Genomic DNA, 15,449 nt, shown 5'->3' with positions numbered 1-15,449 from the left:
GCTCTGAATGTTGCCACCTTGGCCAGTTTAAACCTCACACCTATGCTCGCTGCACACTGCTGGTCTGTATTTGGTGTATTGAAAGGGTATTTGTCAGACCGACCTGCAGCGTGTAGAATGCACACCTTCAAATAATTAAAATGTTATGTGGCTCTATTTCCATACCTCCCAGCAGGCCCAGTTTTCTCGGACTGTGCTGGGTAGGCGCCCATGAGTTGGTTGGGGAGATCCTTTGAGGGACATGGCCATTCCCAGACTGGCTGTGCCCACTTACAAGGCCCCCCCCCCAAAGCAGAGGTTGTGATTTGGACGCTTGCAATGCCAGGTGTTATGTATTTATGTACAAGAAGAGTAACATTATATTTCCACAAAGTTTCTCTACACGTTATTGGGTTTATACGGCAGTAGAACAGGGCGATGACATGAATAACCACCTATGCGTAACTATAGCACTTGGTGCCTGGGGCAGGTACGGAGGTCCTACCCCACACTGACGTCACATCCGGGTGTGGGAGCGGACACGAGGCACAAGTAGTTGCTGTTGGGTGCCCCCCCCCACCTTGCTGCGCCTCTCGCCCCAAAGAAGTTACAGCCCTGATAACCACCAAACATTACAAAAGAGGAACATCAGGGGAAGAAAGAGGGACAGGGTATCCTATAAAGAGACTGTCCCTTCTAAACAGGGACGTTTGGGGGTATGGGAAATGTAAATGTATGTAAATAATATACATAGGTAGCTAGCAAAGGTTCTCAAAACCACTTTGCAGCCTTAAGTCCCGCCCTGACCACACTTAACCACACCCCTACATTGCATCCCTTGCAAACGGTACGTATAGCTTTTATACAACCATCTTACGTCAAACAGACATCACTGGGGTGTTTTTTTTTCTTTTTTCTCTTTTCTTAGTTTTACTTTTCATAACAAGTAAGTAACATCCGGTTGCAGAGCCTTCCGGGTGTAGTAATATGGCGGCTTCCTTGTCTGTGTCAAGTTCAAGACCGGTCCTTCGATTGTTGGCGCTGCATGGGTACCGGCAAAACGAACGAAGCTTCCGAGAGAAGACCGGGGCGTTGCGGAAAATCTTGAAAGCTCGGGTTGACATTATAAGTATAAACGCCCCCTTAGTGGTACCGGAGCCAGGTGAGTATGAGGGAAGGGGGGTCACGTGACCGTGCTTCTCATTTAAACACGTGCTCTGCCGTCTCTCTCAGAGCGTTGGTTCAGTGGGTTAGAATGGATTTTTTGTGTATGTTGCTGCGATTTAGTTCTGATGCAGCCGGAAGCAGCTTAGACCATTCCATTGTTTATTTTGTATGGGGGGTTGCGTATGACTGTGCAGGTGGTTTGATAGCCTCGGGGTAATACATTATATCTGTATAAGATCACCTGGCTGATCAAAACTCCTATGGTGTGTGTGAGAGTTATGAATCACATACAGTATAGGAAAGCCCATTGTTCTTGGTATTGGATACTGATCTTCATGGCTGGTAGCAAATTCTGAGTTTATATGCCATTGATTACTGAAGATATGTGACTCTGTCAAGGGAATCACTCGATAATGTTAGATATGTGTAATAGCTAATGGACGGAATCTATGCAGATGTGCTTCTAAAGATGCACCCCCATTGCGTAAGAGAATGCATAAGCGTGCCCATCATGGTGATATCTGTGGGTTAATTAAGACTGCATGCCAATCACCGACTACATGCCAAGGCATTGTTTGTGATTGGAATTTTATACTACGTTTTGCGGTTTGTAATGTTGCTTCTAAATTAAAAAGTTTCAAAGCGCCCAAGTCCTTTTGTTGTAATGCACATCAAAGTAAAGCAGCCAGGGCCGGCCCAAGACATTGTGCTGCCTGGGGCGAAGTGTGAAATGCCCTAATTTTATTTTTTCTCAAATAATGCTTCAGAAGCCGTTTCAGTTTCTATAGCAACAAGCTATCAGTGCCTGGTTTTGTGTCACATGACAGTTAAGTGTTTTTGGCAAAAACTATAAGGGAGACAACGTTTTACACGAACTGTTTCTGGGAAATGTTTGGGCATTAGGAAGTGCTAGGAATGATGCATTTCGTTGGTGTCGTTAATGATGAGTAAGTGGAACCGCACCTGAATTTATTGATCAGATTCCCAAAAGGACAAGGTTTAATGTTTGATTGACAGGTTATTATACAGGTGCACGTTGAATGTTAATTACACATAATTGCAGGAAGGTGTGTAAGACCTCCATGGTGGCTTTTAATGTTCTTTTTTTTCAATTCTTGTGTTACTAGAGCCTAGTATCTTCTTGTCTTACTAATGCCTAGTATCTAAACCCAGATGCCAGCTGGAAAGGAACCACATGTGTTCGTGCTGGAGATCAGAAGGGGATTTATTACTTTCCTCGTCTTGTGACCAAGTGGAGATGACAGCTTGATCGTTGGTTGTAGGTCATAAGTATTATTTTAATAGACTAAAAAAATCGCTGTAGAAGTATTAGGAGCCAAACTTGGTGGATCTGACTGATTATTCCTCACCAGTAAACTATCTGTGCCCTGTTGTTAAGTTGCTGTTTATTTTTGAAGTGGGGAGAACTACAGGAAGTTGATGAGATTAACGCTTCACGTCTTCCCTAATATCTCAGAAAGAATTGCTGTGACAAACAAAATTCGTACAATATAGTTAGTAAAGTTAATGTATTTATGCTAAAAGCTGTGATGGTGACACTGCTCACCTCACTGGCCTAATCTGTGTAAAATATATATAACATAGCTATGCGTGATTGCTGATAAATACTGATTGAGCTGTGTTTAGCTGTTCTTCTTACTTATTCTCTGCGGTAAATTACAGCAAGCCACCACACTTTTTTTTTAACATATGAGAACATATCATGATTGCGTTGACCATGTCACACCAGTTTCTGCCGGACCACAGCAACCAGCGAGGATAGCAGAAGAATGGGCTTGATGAGTCCAAACTTTGACCTTTCTATAGTTATTATATGATTGCTGCTCCTGGGAAGACAAAACATTCACATTTTAAAAGATTTCTTTTCCTATTGATAGATTCAATCAAGCACCATATAAAGGTTCTTGTTTATGGAACGTTTTTTCCAGTGGGACTCGGGTGGCACAATTTGTTACTATCATAATAAGCCTTACTTAGAAATTCAGATTAGAAATGATGTTTTTGTGTAAAGCCATAGGAAATGTTACTTTTACGGAGTGCATATAACACAACACTTCTCTTTCTATAAGACCCATTACTTTTGCTCAGCCTGCTTAAATTACAGTTCTTTTCTTTTTTTGTGGTATTTTTTTTGCAAATGTATCCATTATTTGCCATCTAAAAACAAATTCAAATGAACCAACACAATGTAAATAAACTGCAGGAAATAAAGAGCACACTTTATGGCAACCTTCCTTTTCTTCCAAGTATAAATTAGATCCATTTAGTTAACAACAAAAAATCATTAGAATCCATCAGGGGAGAACATGTGAGGGAAGAACAAAGGATGGAGCTTCGGGATACCTTCTCACAGTAAATAAATGCCATGAGGCATTAAGTTCGTAAGCATACTTGGAAGCTCTCAGGGTTTGACCTCCTCTAGCTCAGTTTCTCCTTTCCCCAGGTAAGTGAGTGGCGTGTGGCCATCCATGTTCTGCCTGCTCGTTGTCCAGTTTCCCCTTCTCCTTGCTCGGTTCCCTCACGCTAGAGGCTCCCTGTGGCTAGCCTCACTCATGGCTAAGCCCAGGTGTCTTCCCCAATCATGTTTTCATTTTTATGGCACCCATGGATTCGCAAGCCTTACCATAGAATTACAAACATATGCTCACAAACACTAACACCTTACTGTACACACACTAACAATATGGACAGATACACACTGTCTCTGCCACTACAATGCAGTAGACATACAGACTCTGGCACTATACATTTTCACACATACTGACTCTAGCACTGTACATTTACACACACACACTGATACTACAATAGACACACACTCACAGACTGACTCCAGCACTATACATATAAACACTGACTCTGAAGCTACGGTATACTCACACACATTGACTCCAGCACTATACATATACACACATGCACACTGACTCTGACACTATAGAATAAACACACACTCATACACTACTCCCTCCCCCTCGCCTTGTATATAACAGCCATGCCGCTGCCATTGTGAATACAGGACCATGCTTTCTAGCGGGAAGTTACCGTTACCACTTTTGCTTCTTTTAATCAAGCACCCCCCCCCTTATTTTTCCCAAAAATTGGGGGGGGGTTGCCTTCTTTTGGATCAACAGCAACAAATTAACAGGTATAGGAAAGGCTGAACTTGATGGACGCATGTCTTTTTTCAGCCTATATAACTATGTAACGTTTGCACTGAGATAAACCTCGGATAAATTCAAGAAATTCATCTAGCAGGCACATAAGATCCTGAAGGGACCTAAGCCTCTAAAACAGATTTGGTCGTCTCTGTTGGTTTTGAGTCTCCATTACATTCCCCAGATAAGCATTATGTAGAATTCAGAAAGAAAAACAATAATCCATACTTAGTACCATGAACCAACATTTATTTCTTATTGTTTACAATTCCAGATGTGTGTATTGTAAAATATTTGCAATTTATACGTATTCATAATTAGATGTAATTTTACCTATGCAGCTGGAAACTTTGCAAAATTCAAACATTTTGCATCAAGGGTGCGATTGTATTCGATACCTGAAGTGGGTCTTGTCCACCACATACATGTGATCTCCTAAACATGTCTAGAATTGGTGCAGTGACTGAATCCATATAGTAGTCAAAGTTTAATCTGTATGCCTCTCTCTTCCCCTTAGATGTGCACAGGGATGGAGAGCTAGACTGCTCAAGAGACGACCCTAGAGGCTGGTGGTTTTCAGATCCTCAAAACAACAGCTTTAATGCCATGGATGAAGCCAGGACATGCTCAGGGCTGGAAGATTCAATTGAAACTGTGGCAAAAGCTTTTTCTGAGCTAGGGCCGTTCCATGGAGTTTTGGGTTTCAGCCAAGGAGCTGCCATGGTGGCCATGTTGTGCGCACTAATGCAGGCAGGCGATACCCGCTTTCAGTTTGATTTCGCTGTGCTTGTTGCTGGCTTTAAAAGTCGGTCAGTTGAACATGAGAAATATTACCAACATCCGATTTTGGTTCCATCGCTTCATGTTTTTGGCGAAACTGACCGTGTCATCCCAGGCCACATGAGCCAAGAGCTTGCCTTGCATTTTGAAAAACCAGTTATACTAACACATGGAGGGGGACATTTTGTTCCTGCATCTGCTCCGCAGAAGAAAATCTATTTTGAGTTTTTGGACGCATTTAGTAAATAACATGTTTATTGGTTGGGGAATAATTAAAGGTATAATACAATGTCATCATGGCTTGAGTGCAACTTTCTGGCTTTCTGCCAGTGGGAAAAAAATCTCCCAATAAAAGTACTCACACCATTGTCCATCTACTGCACTGAATAATACAGGTACTGCAAAATGGTTTGCTGTGTTGCATGTAAATGTGAACAAAACATTTGGATCTGCAGGCAAAATCATTCCATTGTTACCATGTTATATTTTAGTTGCCCCAGGTCCCCCTATTTCATTATTGCTACGATACCAATAGGATCAGATCCGCCTTCACAATGAATTTATATGTGGTTTCACCATCCCCTCTCTTTAAAAGCTTATTTAAAGGTTCATTTCCTTTTAGCAATTAAAATACTGAATGTTAAATGTCAGCTGTGTACAAACCACTCATGTGAGAAATGAAAGTGAATTAAAGATGGACTGCCACTTTAACCCATTCAGTCCCAAGAGGTCACAAACATCTTCGAAGAATAAGCATTCTTTGTGTGACAAAAGCTACGACAGTCATGATGCGTCTTACAATGCTTTTGGACAGGCTGCCACTTATATCATCCTGTCATATGGTAGAGCTTAGGTGGCCACATCGGCTTCTTCCTGCGCTATGGCTGGAGTCTTTGCAGTAGATCACATGTTCAGTCTTAAATTCCATTTTCATGACTTTCAGTCAACTTCTACAAAAACTCCATAAAAAACATAACATTCTGCCTGGAAAAAATGGATTTGTCTTGTTAGTGATAATGAGAATGCTGAAGCGTCTCAATATTTGATTGGGCCATGGAGGCTACCGCAGCCAGTATGGTCTTAAGGTCCAGAACACCACAGTTCTTAGTGTAACAGTAAACCAAGGTCAATGCTAGTGTAGCCTCTGGACTTTATAGCCCGGCTCAGAAAAAAGTCTTTGTGCTTGTGTTTAAGGGTAAATGTGATGTTTTTGTTAATTATGTTATATAATATTTTGCTTACACATAACAAGATGTTCTTGTGTATTAAAACAAAGATGTTAGCAGAAGAAATATAAGGTGTTAAGGCAGTTTAAATTAATAATTTCCCTGGCTGTATGGTTTATGATCCTATCTTGGTATTTCATATCCCAAATCAAAATAAAATTACTTTAACACCTTTTCTGGAGCAACAAATGTTCACGGACTAAGATGATATAATTGCAGCTTTTATGGAATAGCTTATTTTATTATAATTGATCATTAGTATATAATTTGCATCTCATTTTCACAAATAGTCCTTGCTTGCAGTACTCTACTGTAACTCATTGTTAACCTCTGTTTTATGAAACATTTTTGTTAAATGCTACTTTGCTATTAACAAGACATTAACTGAGGTTAACGACAAGTTAAATACACCAAAAAGCTTAGTTAAAGTAGATCTATAATTTATGAAAAAGAATTCAATTACACTTTTCTAAAATAGCAGTATGCTGTTTGTTAGAGACGGAAGGTGACCAAGGAAACATTTAGCTGGAATAAATAATAATTTCCGAGTGTCATAGGTCTATTTTGTCTACCACCTCCCTCCACTCCGCACACTTAGACTTACAATAGCTTAAATGTCTCGGGTAAAAGCACTTGTCGAGTAGCTGGTGTCACTCCAGCATTCCTGTCTTTACTGTGTTTAATCGTGGGGGTGTGAAGGCAGCGTGTTCGGGAGTCATGGCTGTCATTGGGTTGTTAGAGAGGAGAATGATTTAGACTGATAACAGGTAGAAGCTGCAAAAATGCTGTCATAAATCACAGCATAACCAAGCGCAATAAGAAAAAGGAGAAACTTGCAAAATGGTACCTGCTTCACTTTGCCGTTTTAGTCATCGGTAAACAAGCCCTGCTTTCTGCACTGAAGTTGCTTTTATGGGGATTGAAGACCCCCACTGCTTTAAGAACAAATTCTCTCTGCTTTGCTCAACGCCTCTTTGTATTTGTAAAAATGTGTATTTTTATTAAATACTATTTAAGGCTGAAAAAAAGCTTGATTTTTGGTGTAATTAGGAAGCCGTACATTTAAACATCAGATTATAATCGGGGCTTTATCAAGCTCATTGTACATAAGATTTTTATTTCTTGGTGGATCCATGTTTGTGTGTATATTTGGGCCAATATGGCATATGATTTTTTTGCTTTAAATCCTACATTTTATAGTTCTATACATTAAATAAAAGTGTAATGTTGTACATTAAAAAAAGTATTAAAATAAGCAATAAATACTTTAACCCACCTAACTTGCATACCTGTCTGAAAAGGCGTTTACCCCACTCCCGTTCAGTCGACGTTCCCAGGTCCACCGTCGCCCTGCAGGCTCTGCTGTTTGCCAGGTAAGAAGAATCCGGCATCCTGGAGTGGTCCCACATCATCCGCCATCTGCTACAGCTGGCATCCGGTGAGTCTCTGAACACTCTCTGCAACTCAGCATGTTGTTCCTCTTATTCCTTCGCTTCCCTGAGACCTGCACCAGTCCTCTTATAGCGTTTCCCTGTTTTTGCTTACTTGGTTCTGACCCAGCTATCGCTTTTGGATTTCGGCTGGTGTTATGCTACACAACTACGCTTTAATTGACCTCGGCTTGCTGTATATTTTTCCATGGAATACTTGGCCCTGCCTATTCTGTTGCTGCCTGGGATTTCTGCTGGTCTGCCCTGTCAAGAGGTTCCAACATGTCTGCCTCTGGTAGGCCCCAGTATGCCTTTGGGCAAACAATAATTTTTAAACCTTCAGGTTTAATGTAGGGTCTCTGGGTGTCATGTTCCACCCTTTGCAGCCTGGAATACTTAAGCCTCTGTGCGGCTCTTTTCCTTCAGCAACCACTAGTGGCCGCTCTTCCCACTCTGACGCACCCAGACCTGATTACCGTGTTGAGCTGAACCCTGTTACCTGGATCAAGCCTGCCTATTTAAACCTGCCCAGCCCTTCAGTCAGGGCCTTTGCACTGAAGTTGGCGGTTTTGCTCTGGCCCTGTGTACCTGATTCCTGACTTGCTATTTGGCTTCTGGAGTACCTGATCCTGACTTGTTCCTGCTTTGAGCCCTGTCAAATGGGCTTAACTGTCACGTCTGTAGTACGGCAGTGGATCCACGCTGCAGAAATTGGAAAGGCGCCTCCTGGCGGAGATGGAGAGCCCAGCAACAGAGCACGGAGGTGTATAGCAGACACAGGAGCGTAGCGAAGTACAAAATAATCAGGATCAAAATAATAAATAAAATAATAAATCCAGGGGTCAGGCAGAAGAGTAGTCGGGGTCACAAGCAGAGGTCAGGGCAGGCAGCAAACATCAAAGGTCAAAAACTAGCCGGAGTCAGAACCAACAATAACAAAACGGTAATGGAACGCTAGTGAAGGCTATAAGGCAAAGGTAAAGTGCTTACTGAGGGTTTAAATATCCCTCTCAATATCTGGATCCTCCTACCCACCTAATTAGAGGGAGGAGGAAAAAAGATAAATGTCGCTTTAAGAAGCGACATGAATATTCATGAGTAAGCCGTTCGCACATCCTGACGTCGAGACGCGCGCCCCGTCAGGATCCATTGATCTCTGCAGGGACGCGTCTATCAGTGGAACGGACCCAGCGGCGGTTCCCGCCGACGGAACGAGCAGGAGGCTGGTCGCGTGGGCTGCGTCTCAGCTTCCCTACCCGCGGGACGACGGAGGAGGTAACATTACCTGCCTTGAGCCACAGCCAGAGGGCTTCCTGCCGTGCGCCCCGCCAGCGGGCTTCCAGCCTGGAGACTTACCACCTGTTTTTGTTGTTAATACCATCATCTGCAATACAGATCATATCATCGCGTTCTGCCTGTGGTTTGTTTCTTGCGCCTGTCTGTAACAACCCCCAAGTCATTATGCATTGCGGGGTACAGACGGAACCCCTTGTATCCCCTGTACCTGGGCTCCTAACAGGTCTGTTTACCCGGTTCGTAACACCGGGTGAAGCCCTGCGTTGCCAGGTCTCCACTCCATGAGGTTTAACTCTTCACAGGGGTGTGGCGTTTGGCCAGGCCTCCAATCCTAGCCCACATTCTACCTACCCCCCACCCACTTCCTGCTGCTCTCCACCCACTTCCCTCCCAGTAAAAGATGTCTGGGGATAGCCCCCTACATAAAGCTACATCCCCAGAAGGAGGGTAAAAGTACCTTGGAAAGTTCCAGTGATTGCTAATACGTAATCCGTGGAGAAAGATATAGTGACTTCCTATTCTCAGAATCTGCACGATTATTCTTCCCCAGTAACTAATGTCTTCCCTATTGTTATGTTGCTAGTTGTTTAGTTCAGGGAGCCTTTGTAAGGAAGTCTAACTTCAGGACAGGAAATTGATTAGATTATACGGGCACTGCCACAGGTTGCTTCCAATCTCACCTTCCAAGCCGTGAAGTTTGAAACTAATGTATCCAAAACAATTACACTTATTGACAAAAAGCACAAGTGATAAGCACTTCCAATAAATTGATTTTTTTTGCCAAAAGCGCTGATGGAGTCACTAAGCAGTTGTTTAAAGGGATAGTACCATTAAGAATGCATTGGACCCAAAGATTACTTTTAAGGCAAAACCCTAAGTAAAAGCTTGCCTAGAAAATAACTGCTCAGTAACCATGAAATGATCTCCAGATTCCTATTTGCATGTTCCTGCTGCAGACACCTGCAATTGTGATGTTTGACACCTGGGGCTTTATACAAAATTCAGCAGTGCCATGTGTCTCATTCGCACAGCATCCCCCATATCTCTCTAAGCACTCCAGGTCAATAAAAATGTTAGAAAACTGATAAAAAAGGGTTATTTCACGTAGCGCTGCACTTTATGAAAATACTATATTTAAGAATATATAGCCAGCAAGTAAACGTAATGATCTGTTCCCTTTAATAATGTTCAGCCTGCGTGGTGCAGTTTTTCACTTTTAATGTATGGTAATATAAATAGGTATTACAGATGCCATAAGCAGAGTAAGTGCTAATCAATATCAAAGAAGTCACTCGTCTCTTTCATATTCTCTGAATCAAAGTTTATTGATTAGATCCTCAACTTTCACACAGAGCTTCAAACAGCTTATTACATACAGAGCTGAGCAATGTTTTCTTGTACCTAACTCATAATTGCCTTTCTCTGATTCAGTGGTCTTGGCAGGTCGGCGCAGTTTAGTTTTACTGAAATTCCTTAATTCTGCAACTGACCCTTCCCTCCTGAGTGCCAGAGATAAGCACTGGCAACTGGGACTCGCCTGCAACTACTAGTAAAGGTTAGCACCAAAAGATGGCAGATTATATCAAGACTCATGTACTTGCTTAATCAGCAACAACACATGCTAGAATTCTGCAGTTATGTGGCCCTGAAGGGCTCTTGGGAGTTGCATAGACATGTTGCTGCATTGACAGGGAGACATAATTTCTAGTTGTGATTAAGTTCAATAAAAACAGCAATCCCCATAATAAAATGTAAACTTAACACTTCAATAATGTTAACTTTTTTTTTACTTTACTGAGAGGGTGGCAAATGCATGGAAGGAGAGCAGGGTTAATTGAGGATGGATCTCCCGCTAACCTCCACAAAATACAGTGAGCATGAGGTCTGTTCATACAGATCTCTTTTTCACTGCTCTCTTGTAATTCGTGCGGGCTATTAATGCTGAGCGCTGGGCATGATATCATATCCAGGTGCTCAGCACTGAAGCTGAATGCACCGTGATGGAGCAATGAGACAGGACTTCAGAAAGGTAAAAGATAGGGAGAAAAGGGAGAGATAGTAAGAAAATAGAGAGATAAAGAGAGATGGAGAGAGAATGAAAAGTAGGAGAGATAATGATAAAAGGGGGATATAATGCGAAAGCGGAAAGATAGAAGGGGCAGGGATAATGAGAAATTGGGGTGAAATTATGAGATTTTGAAGGGGGGGTTAGAGAGAGAGAATGTGCATTTATGTTTTGAAAGAGTTTATATGTTTGAGCATGTTTATCCAAAGTCAAGAGAGTGTATAGGTGGAATCTGGGTGCAGATCGCCCATCATCACTCCCAGAGTCCCATTGTACCCAGGGCGGGCCGAAGACTTAACACCGCCTGGGGCGAAGTTTAAAATGCCGCCCCCCCCCGCCGACACCGGGGGGGGGGGCGGCGGCATTTTAAACTTCGCCGATGCCATAATCTACCCCCCCCCCCCACGGTACTTACCTTTAAACAGTCCTGCGGCGAGTCTCCCTGCTCTGCCACGGTGCCGGCTTGTAATGCTGAGCGCCGGAAATTGACGTCACTTCCGGCGCTCTGCATTACAAGCCGGCACCGAGACCGAACAGGGAGACTCGCCGCAGAGGAGAGAGAGAGAGGGGTCGCCGAGCGGGTAAGCGAAAACCACTCGGTGCCCCTCTCTCCTCAGCTTCAAAAAAACAAACAAAAAAAAAGCGCTTGGGGCGGCAAAGTGCCGCCCCTTCTTAAGTGCCGCCTGGGGCAATTGCCCCAGTCGGCTCCATTGTAGGGCCGGCCCTGATTGTACCACACGTCTCTTTTCCTCCCTCATGTAGTTCAGGTATAAATAAACAACACATGGAAACACGGCATTGCAGGTATAGATCAACTGAATAAGACACACAAGCCCTGTATTTGCAGGTATTAATAAATAACACATGGAAGCATAGCATCGCAGGTGTAGAGCAACTGGATAACACACAAGCCAAGCCTTGCAGGTATAGATCAACCGAAAAATCAACAGCAAACTAAGCACTGGAGGTATAAATCAAATAAATAATGCAATGAAAACCCTAAATTGCAGACAGATCACAGGTCTCAACCCCCAAAGACCAGTACTGGCACCCATATTGCACACATAAGACTTGTCCTGGAACCCAGATTACATCCACAGGATCTGCTACCACGCATAGGACTTGTCATGTTTGTCCCCAAACATGATGTGTGAGCAAAAGGTGGGGTGGATCAGAATGTGTTTGGAGTGAGCATCCCACAATTTAGTGCATATTCCAAGTAAAACAAGATTATATTGTGATCCTATATGTATATATTTACACAATCAAATATGTGATAAAATATTCCTAGGTGAAGAGGAAGCCTCCTGAATCCTTCTGAATAGTGGCTTTCCTAATAACCACAGTACCTCCAATGTATAATTATAACCCATTTCTTTTATTCAACAACCAACTTCCCAATTCTCTGTTGAAACATCTCTGTAGCATTATGGCAGCTGACAATAAAAACTGTTTTAAGATTCTGAAACAGGAGGAAATTATTGTATTTTAAGTTTACCAAGAAAATCTAGTTTTCTATGATCAGCAAAGCCATCAGAAAGAACCGCTCACTAGAACAGATCTAAGGAAATAACCTTATGGTAATTATCCACTTTTGAAGCATTTTTTGTGAAGTGGCTATACGCATCCAATCACTGTCATATTCTCTTATGTTCTATTATTTTTATACATTAGTGTTGCAAAATCCAGGCTATCTGTTAGCTTTGTTACTTATTGGCATCCTTATTTTGCTTAATTATTTAATTACAAATTAATAATAATATTTTTACAACATTGTTTTTATCTGGACGCAAAGTCAATAATTAAAGCACAGTTGTAAAGTGTTATGTAAAATGAATAAAAATAAGAAGACTATAAAACAGATTAAAGTAGCACTTATATCAGCTGGATATGGTGTTGAAGATCATGTTCATGCAGGTTCATCAGACATTATGAATGAACCATTCCCATTTATCCATCTTTCATAATTACAAATTAATTATCCTTTTTTTTTTTTTACTACAATCATTGTTAATTATAAACATTCACTGTACTATAAGCGAGTAGTATGACGTTGGCACTAACACTCATCTGGTCAGATCTAGCTAGGGGCTAACCTAGGGGACAGTGGCCCTTCCATTTGCACAGGCTCACATAATCTATTTTTGAGCCACATTAGAGTCTTGTTATATCTCCACTACTAGACACTTCATCAGAGCAGAAGTCACTAATGAGATAACCTTTAGTTTTCCCAACAACTCAGTTACCGGACAACATAAAAGTCCACAATCCTGAAAGCTCTCATATGCTATTAATAAAAGGCACGTTTTCACTTCATCTGCTGCAAGAAGTTCTGTCTACACAAAGAAGGCAAGAAGGGAAACCTCAACATTGTGGTTAGTTGCACTTATGAATCAAATAGCTTTGCAGTAAAGAGGATGCACTGTAATGCAAATCATTAATAATAATCTAATTAAATATGTATTAGAATGATATGCCTCATGAGTTATTTTATATTCTTTGGGAAATTCTCATATACTTGGTTTTGTGGGATGTATTAAGGTTTAATGTAGTACAGTAATCTAGATCACAGTTGTTCAAATGGAGATTGGAGGTCTGCAATGTCCACAGTTGTCTTTCTATGGCCCCAACTTGCTGTAAAGATCTGTAGGTTCTGTTGTAATGTATAACTTGAATGTTGTGTATACTTGTAGCCCCCAGAACAGGTCTAAAACATGTAAGGTCCCAAGGTCCCCAGCAGAAGTGCATTGTGCAGACATTCACCGGCTTCCAGAGAGGGAGGATCTAAGTTCCCTGCAGCGCAGCGAGGGATCGGGATCATAGTCGTGTAGTCAGACCTCTATTTGAAGTCTGATTATAAGACGACCTCAAATATAAGACGAGGGGTATTTTTCAGAGCATTTGTTGCCCGATGCCCACATTCACTCTTATTCACTCACTCTCTCACATTTTCATTCTTGTTCACTCTCTCAAGTTCTCTAAATGTTTCCCTTTCTTCTCTGCCGACCGCTTCAGCTTCTTCCGCATCTTCTTCTTCTCCATCTTCTTTCTTTTATCTTTTCCCTTCTCCATGTTCAATCCTTCATCTGATATCTTCTTTCCTCGTCCGCATCTCCGCGTACATAATCCAGCAACATCTGCCAAAATGAAGGTGCCGCAGTGACGTCCTCTCCCGATCCTCCAATTGGATGAGAGGACAATATTGCAGTGCTTGCAGTGACGTCCTCTCCCCCAATTGGTGGATTAGGAGATGACCTCACTGCAAGCGCCAACATATTAGGATATTGGCTTGTATAAAATTAGGTATTGATTCACAGGAGGAGGATATCATCTTGCCCCTTTATAAGTTTTTTATTTTAATTTTTTTGCGAATGGTAGACTCGTGAACAGAAAAGTTAACCAATGATTCATCCAAGCCCTTAGCTGTTACCTAGGGTTCTTTTTCATTTTTCCCCGTTTTGAGCATTCTGTGTTGTGCCCTTTGCGTCATTTTGGCTGGGCCACCACTTATCGAGAATAGAACTAAATGATTTTTATTTATTAACAATTTGTCTAACTGTGGAATGATGAATATGTAAACTCTTTGCGACTGTTTCATAACCCTTTAAAGTTTTATGCAAATAAACAATAACTTTATAAAATATATATTTTTTCAAATTTCGGGCCCCAAAATTAAGGTGTGTCTTATACGTGGGAGCGTCTCATACATGGGGAAATACGGTACTTCTTGAGAATACCAAACTCAAAATGTTTGAATGTTTTTTTTATGTTAAAGTAGCTCTAAAACACACCTTTAATACAGTTTAACCCTTTAAGAACAGTGCTGTTTTTTATTTTTTTGTACCTTTCATGACAATGGTTTTAATATTTCTGCGGTGCTCATATTTAGCTGTAATTTTCTCTTTTTCTCAGTTACTGTACCCACGCAAGTTATATATTGTTTGTTTTTTTCCAGGACAAGAAGGGCTTTCTTTAGATACCAGTATTTTGATCATGTCAATATAAAATAAAATATGAAAAATTGAGAAAGCTCATTTTTTTACTTTTATTTGAAAAATCTTTTACTCATCTACAAAAGTTGATGAAAAATCCTGCTTTTTTGTTTTGCAAGTTATAGGGCAATACAAGGAAGTAGCAAATTGTTATTTAAAATCTGGAGTACTGCCACCATGTCCTATTTGGCACATCTTTGAAGCAGGTCAGTCCAACTTAACCCCCATCAAACCATATATGTTAGAAAAGAACCCAGGGTGTTGCAAATGCTCCTATTTTAATTATTTCCATTGTGATGCTTTAAACCCCAAGGGAGATGATTAGTTTGGCATTTGGGTAC

The 15,449-nt window shown here is 41.4% G+C and overlaps 1 protein-coding gene across 1 annotated transcript; it reads left to right on the top strand.

The window, feature by feature from the left end:
* Window positions 1-956: 956 nt before the first annotated feature.
* OVCA2 (OVCA2 serine hydrolase domain containing) lies at window positions 957-5,393 on the top strand. Its single transcript, XM_053457105.1, has 2 exons — window positions 957-1,141; window positions 4,837-5,393. Exons 1-2 carry the CDS (start codon window positions 967-969, stop codon window positions 5,346-5,348), a joined length of 687 nt encoding a protein of 228 aa, XP_053313080.1. The 5' UTR covers window positions 957-966; the 3' UTR covers window positions 5,349-5,393.
* Window positions 5,394-15,449: the final 10,056 nt, after the last annotated feature.

Source organism: Spea bombifrons, chromosome 2 (genome assembly GCF_027358695.1).
Source record: "Spea bombifrons isolate aSpeBom1 chromosome 2, aSpeBom1.2.pri, whole genome shotgun sequence".
NCBI classification, from domain to species: domain Eukaryota; kingdom Metazoa; phylum Chordata; class Amphibia; order Anura; family Pelobatidae; genus Spea; species Spea bombifrons.
Note: the sequence above shows the minus strand (reverse complement) of the source record. Positions and strands in the feature narration are given on the sequence as shown.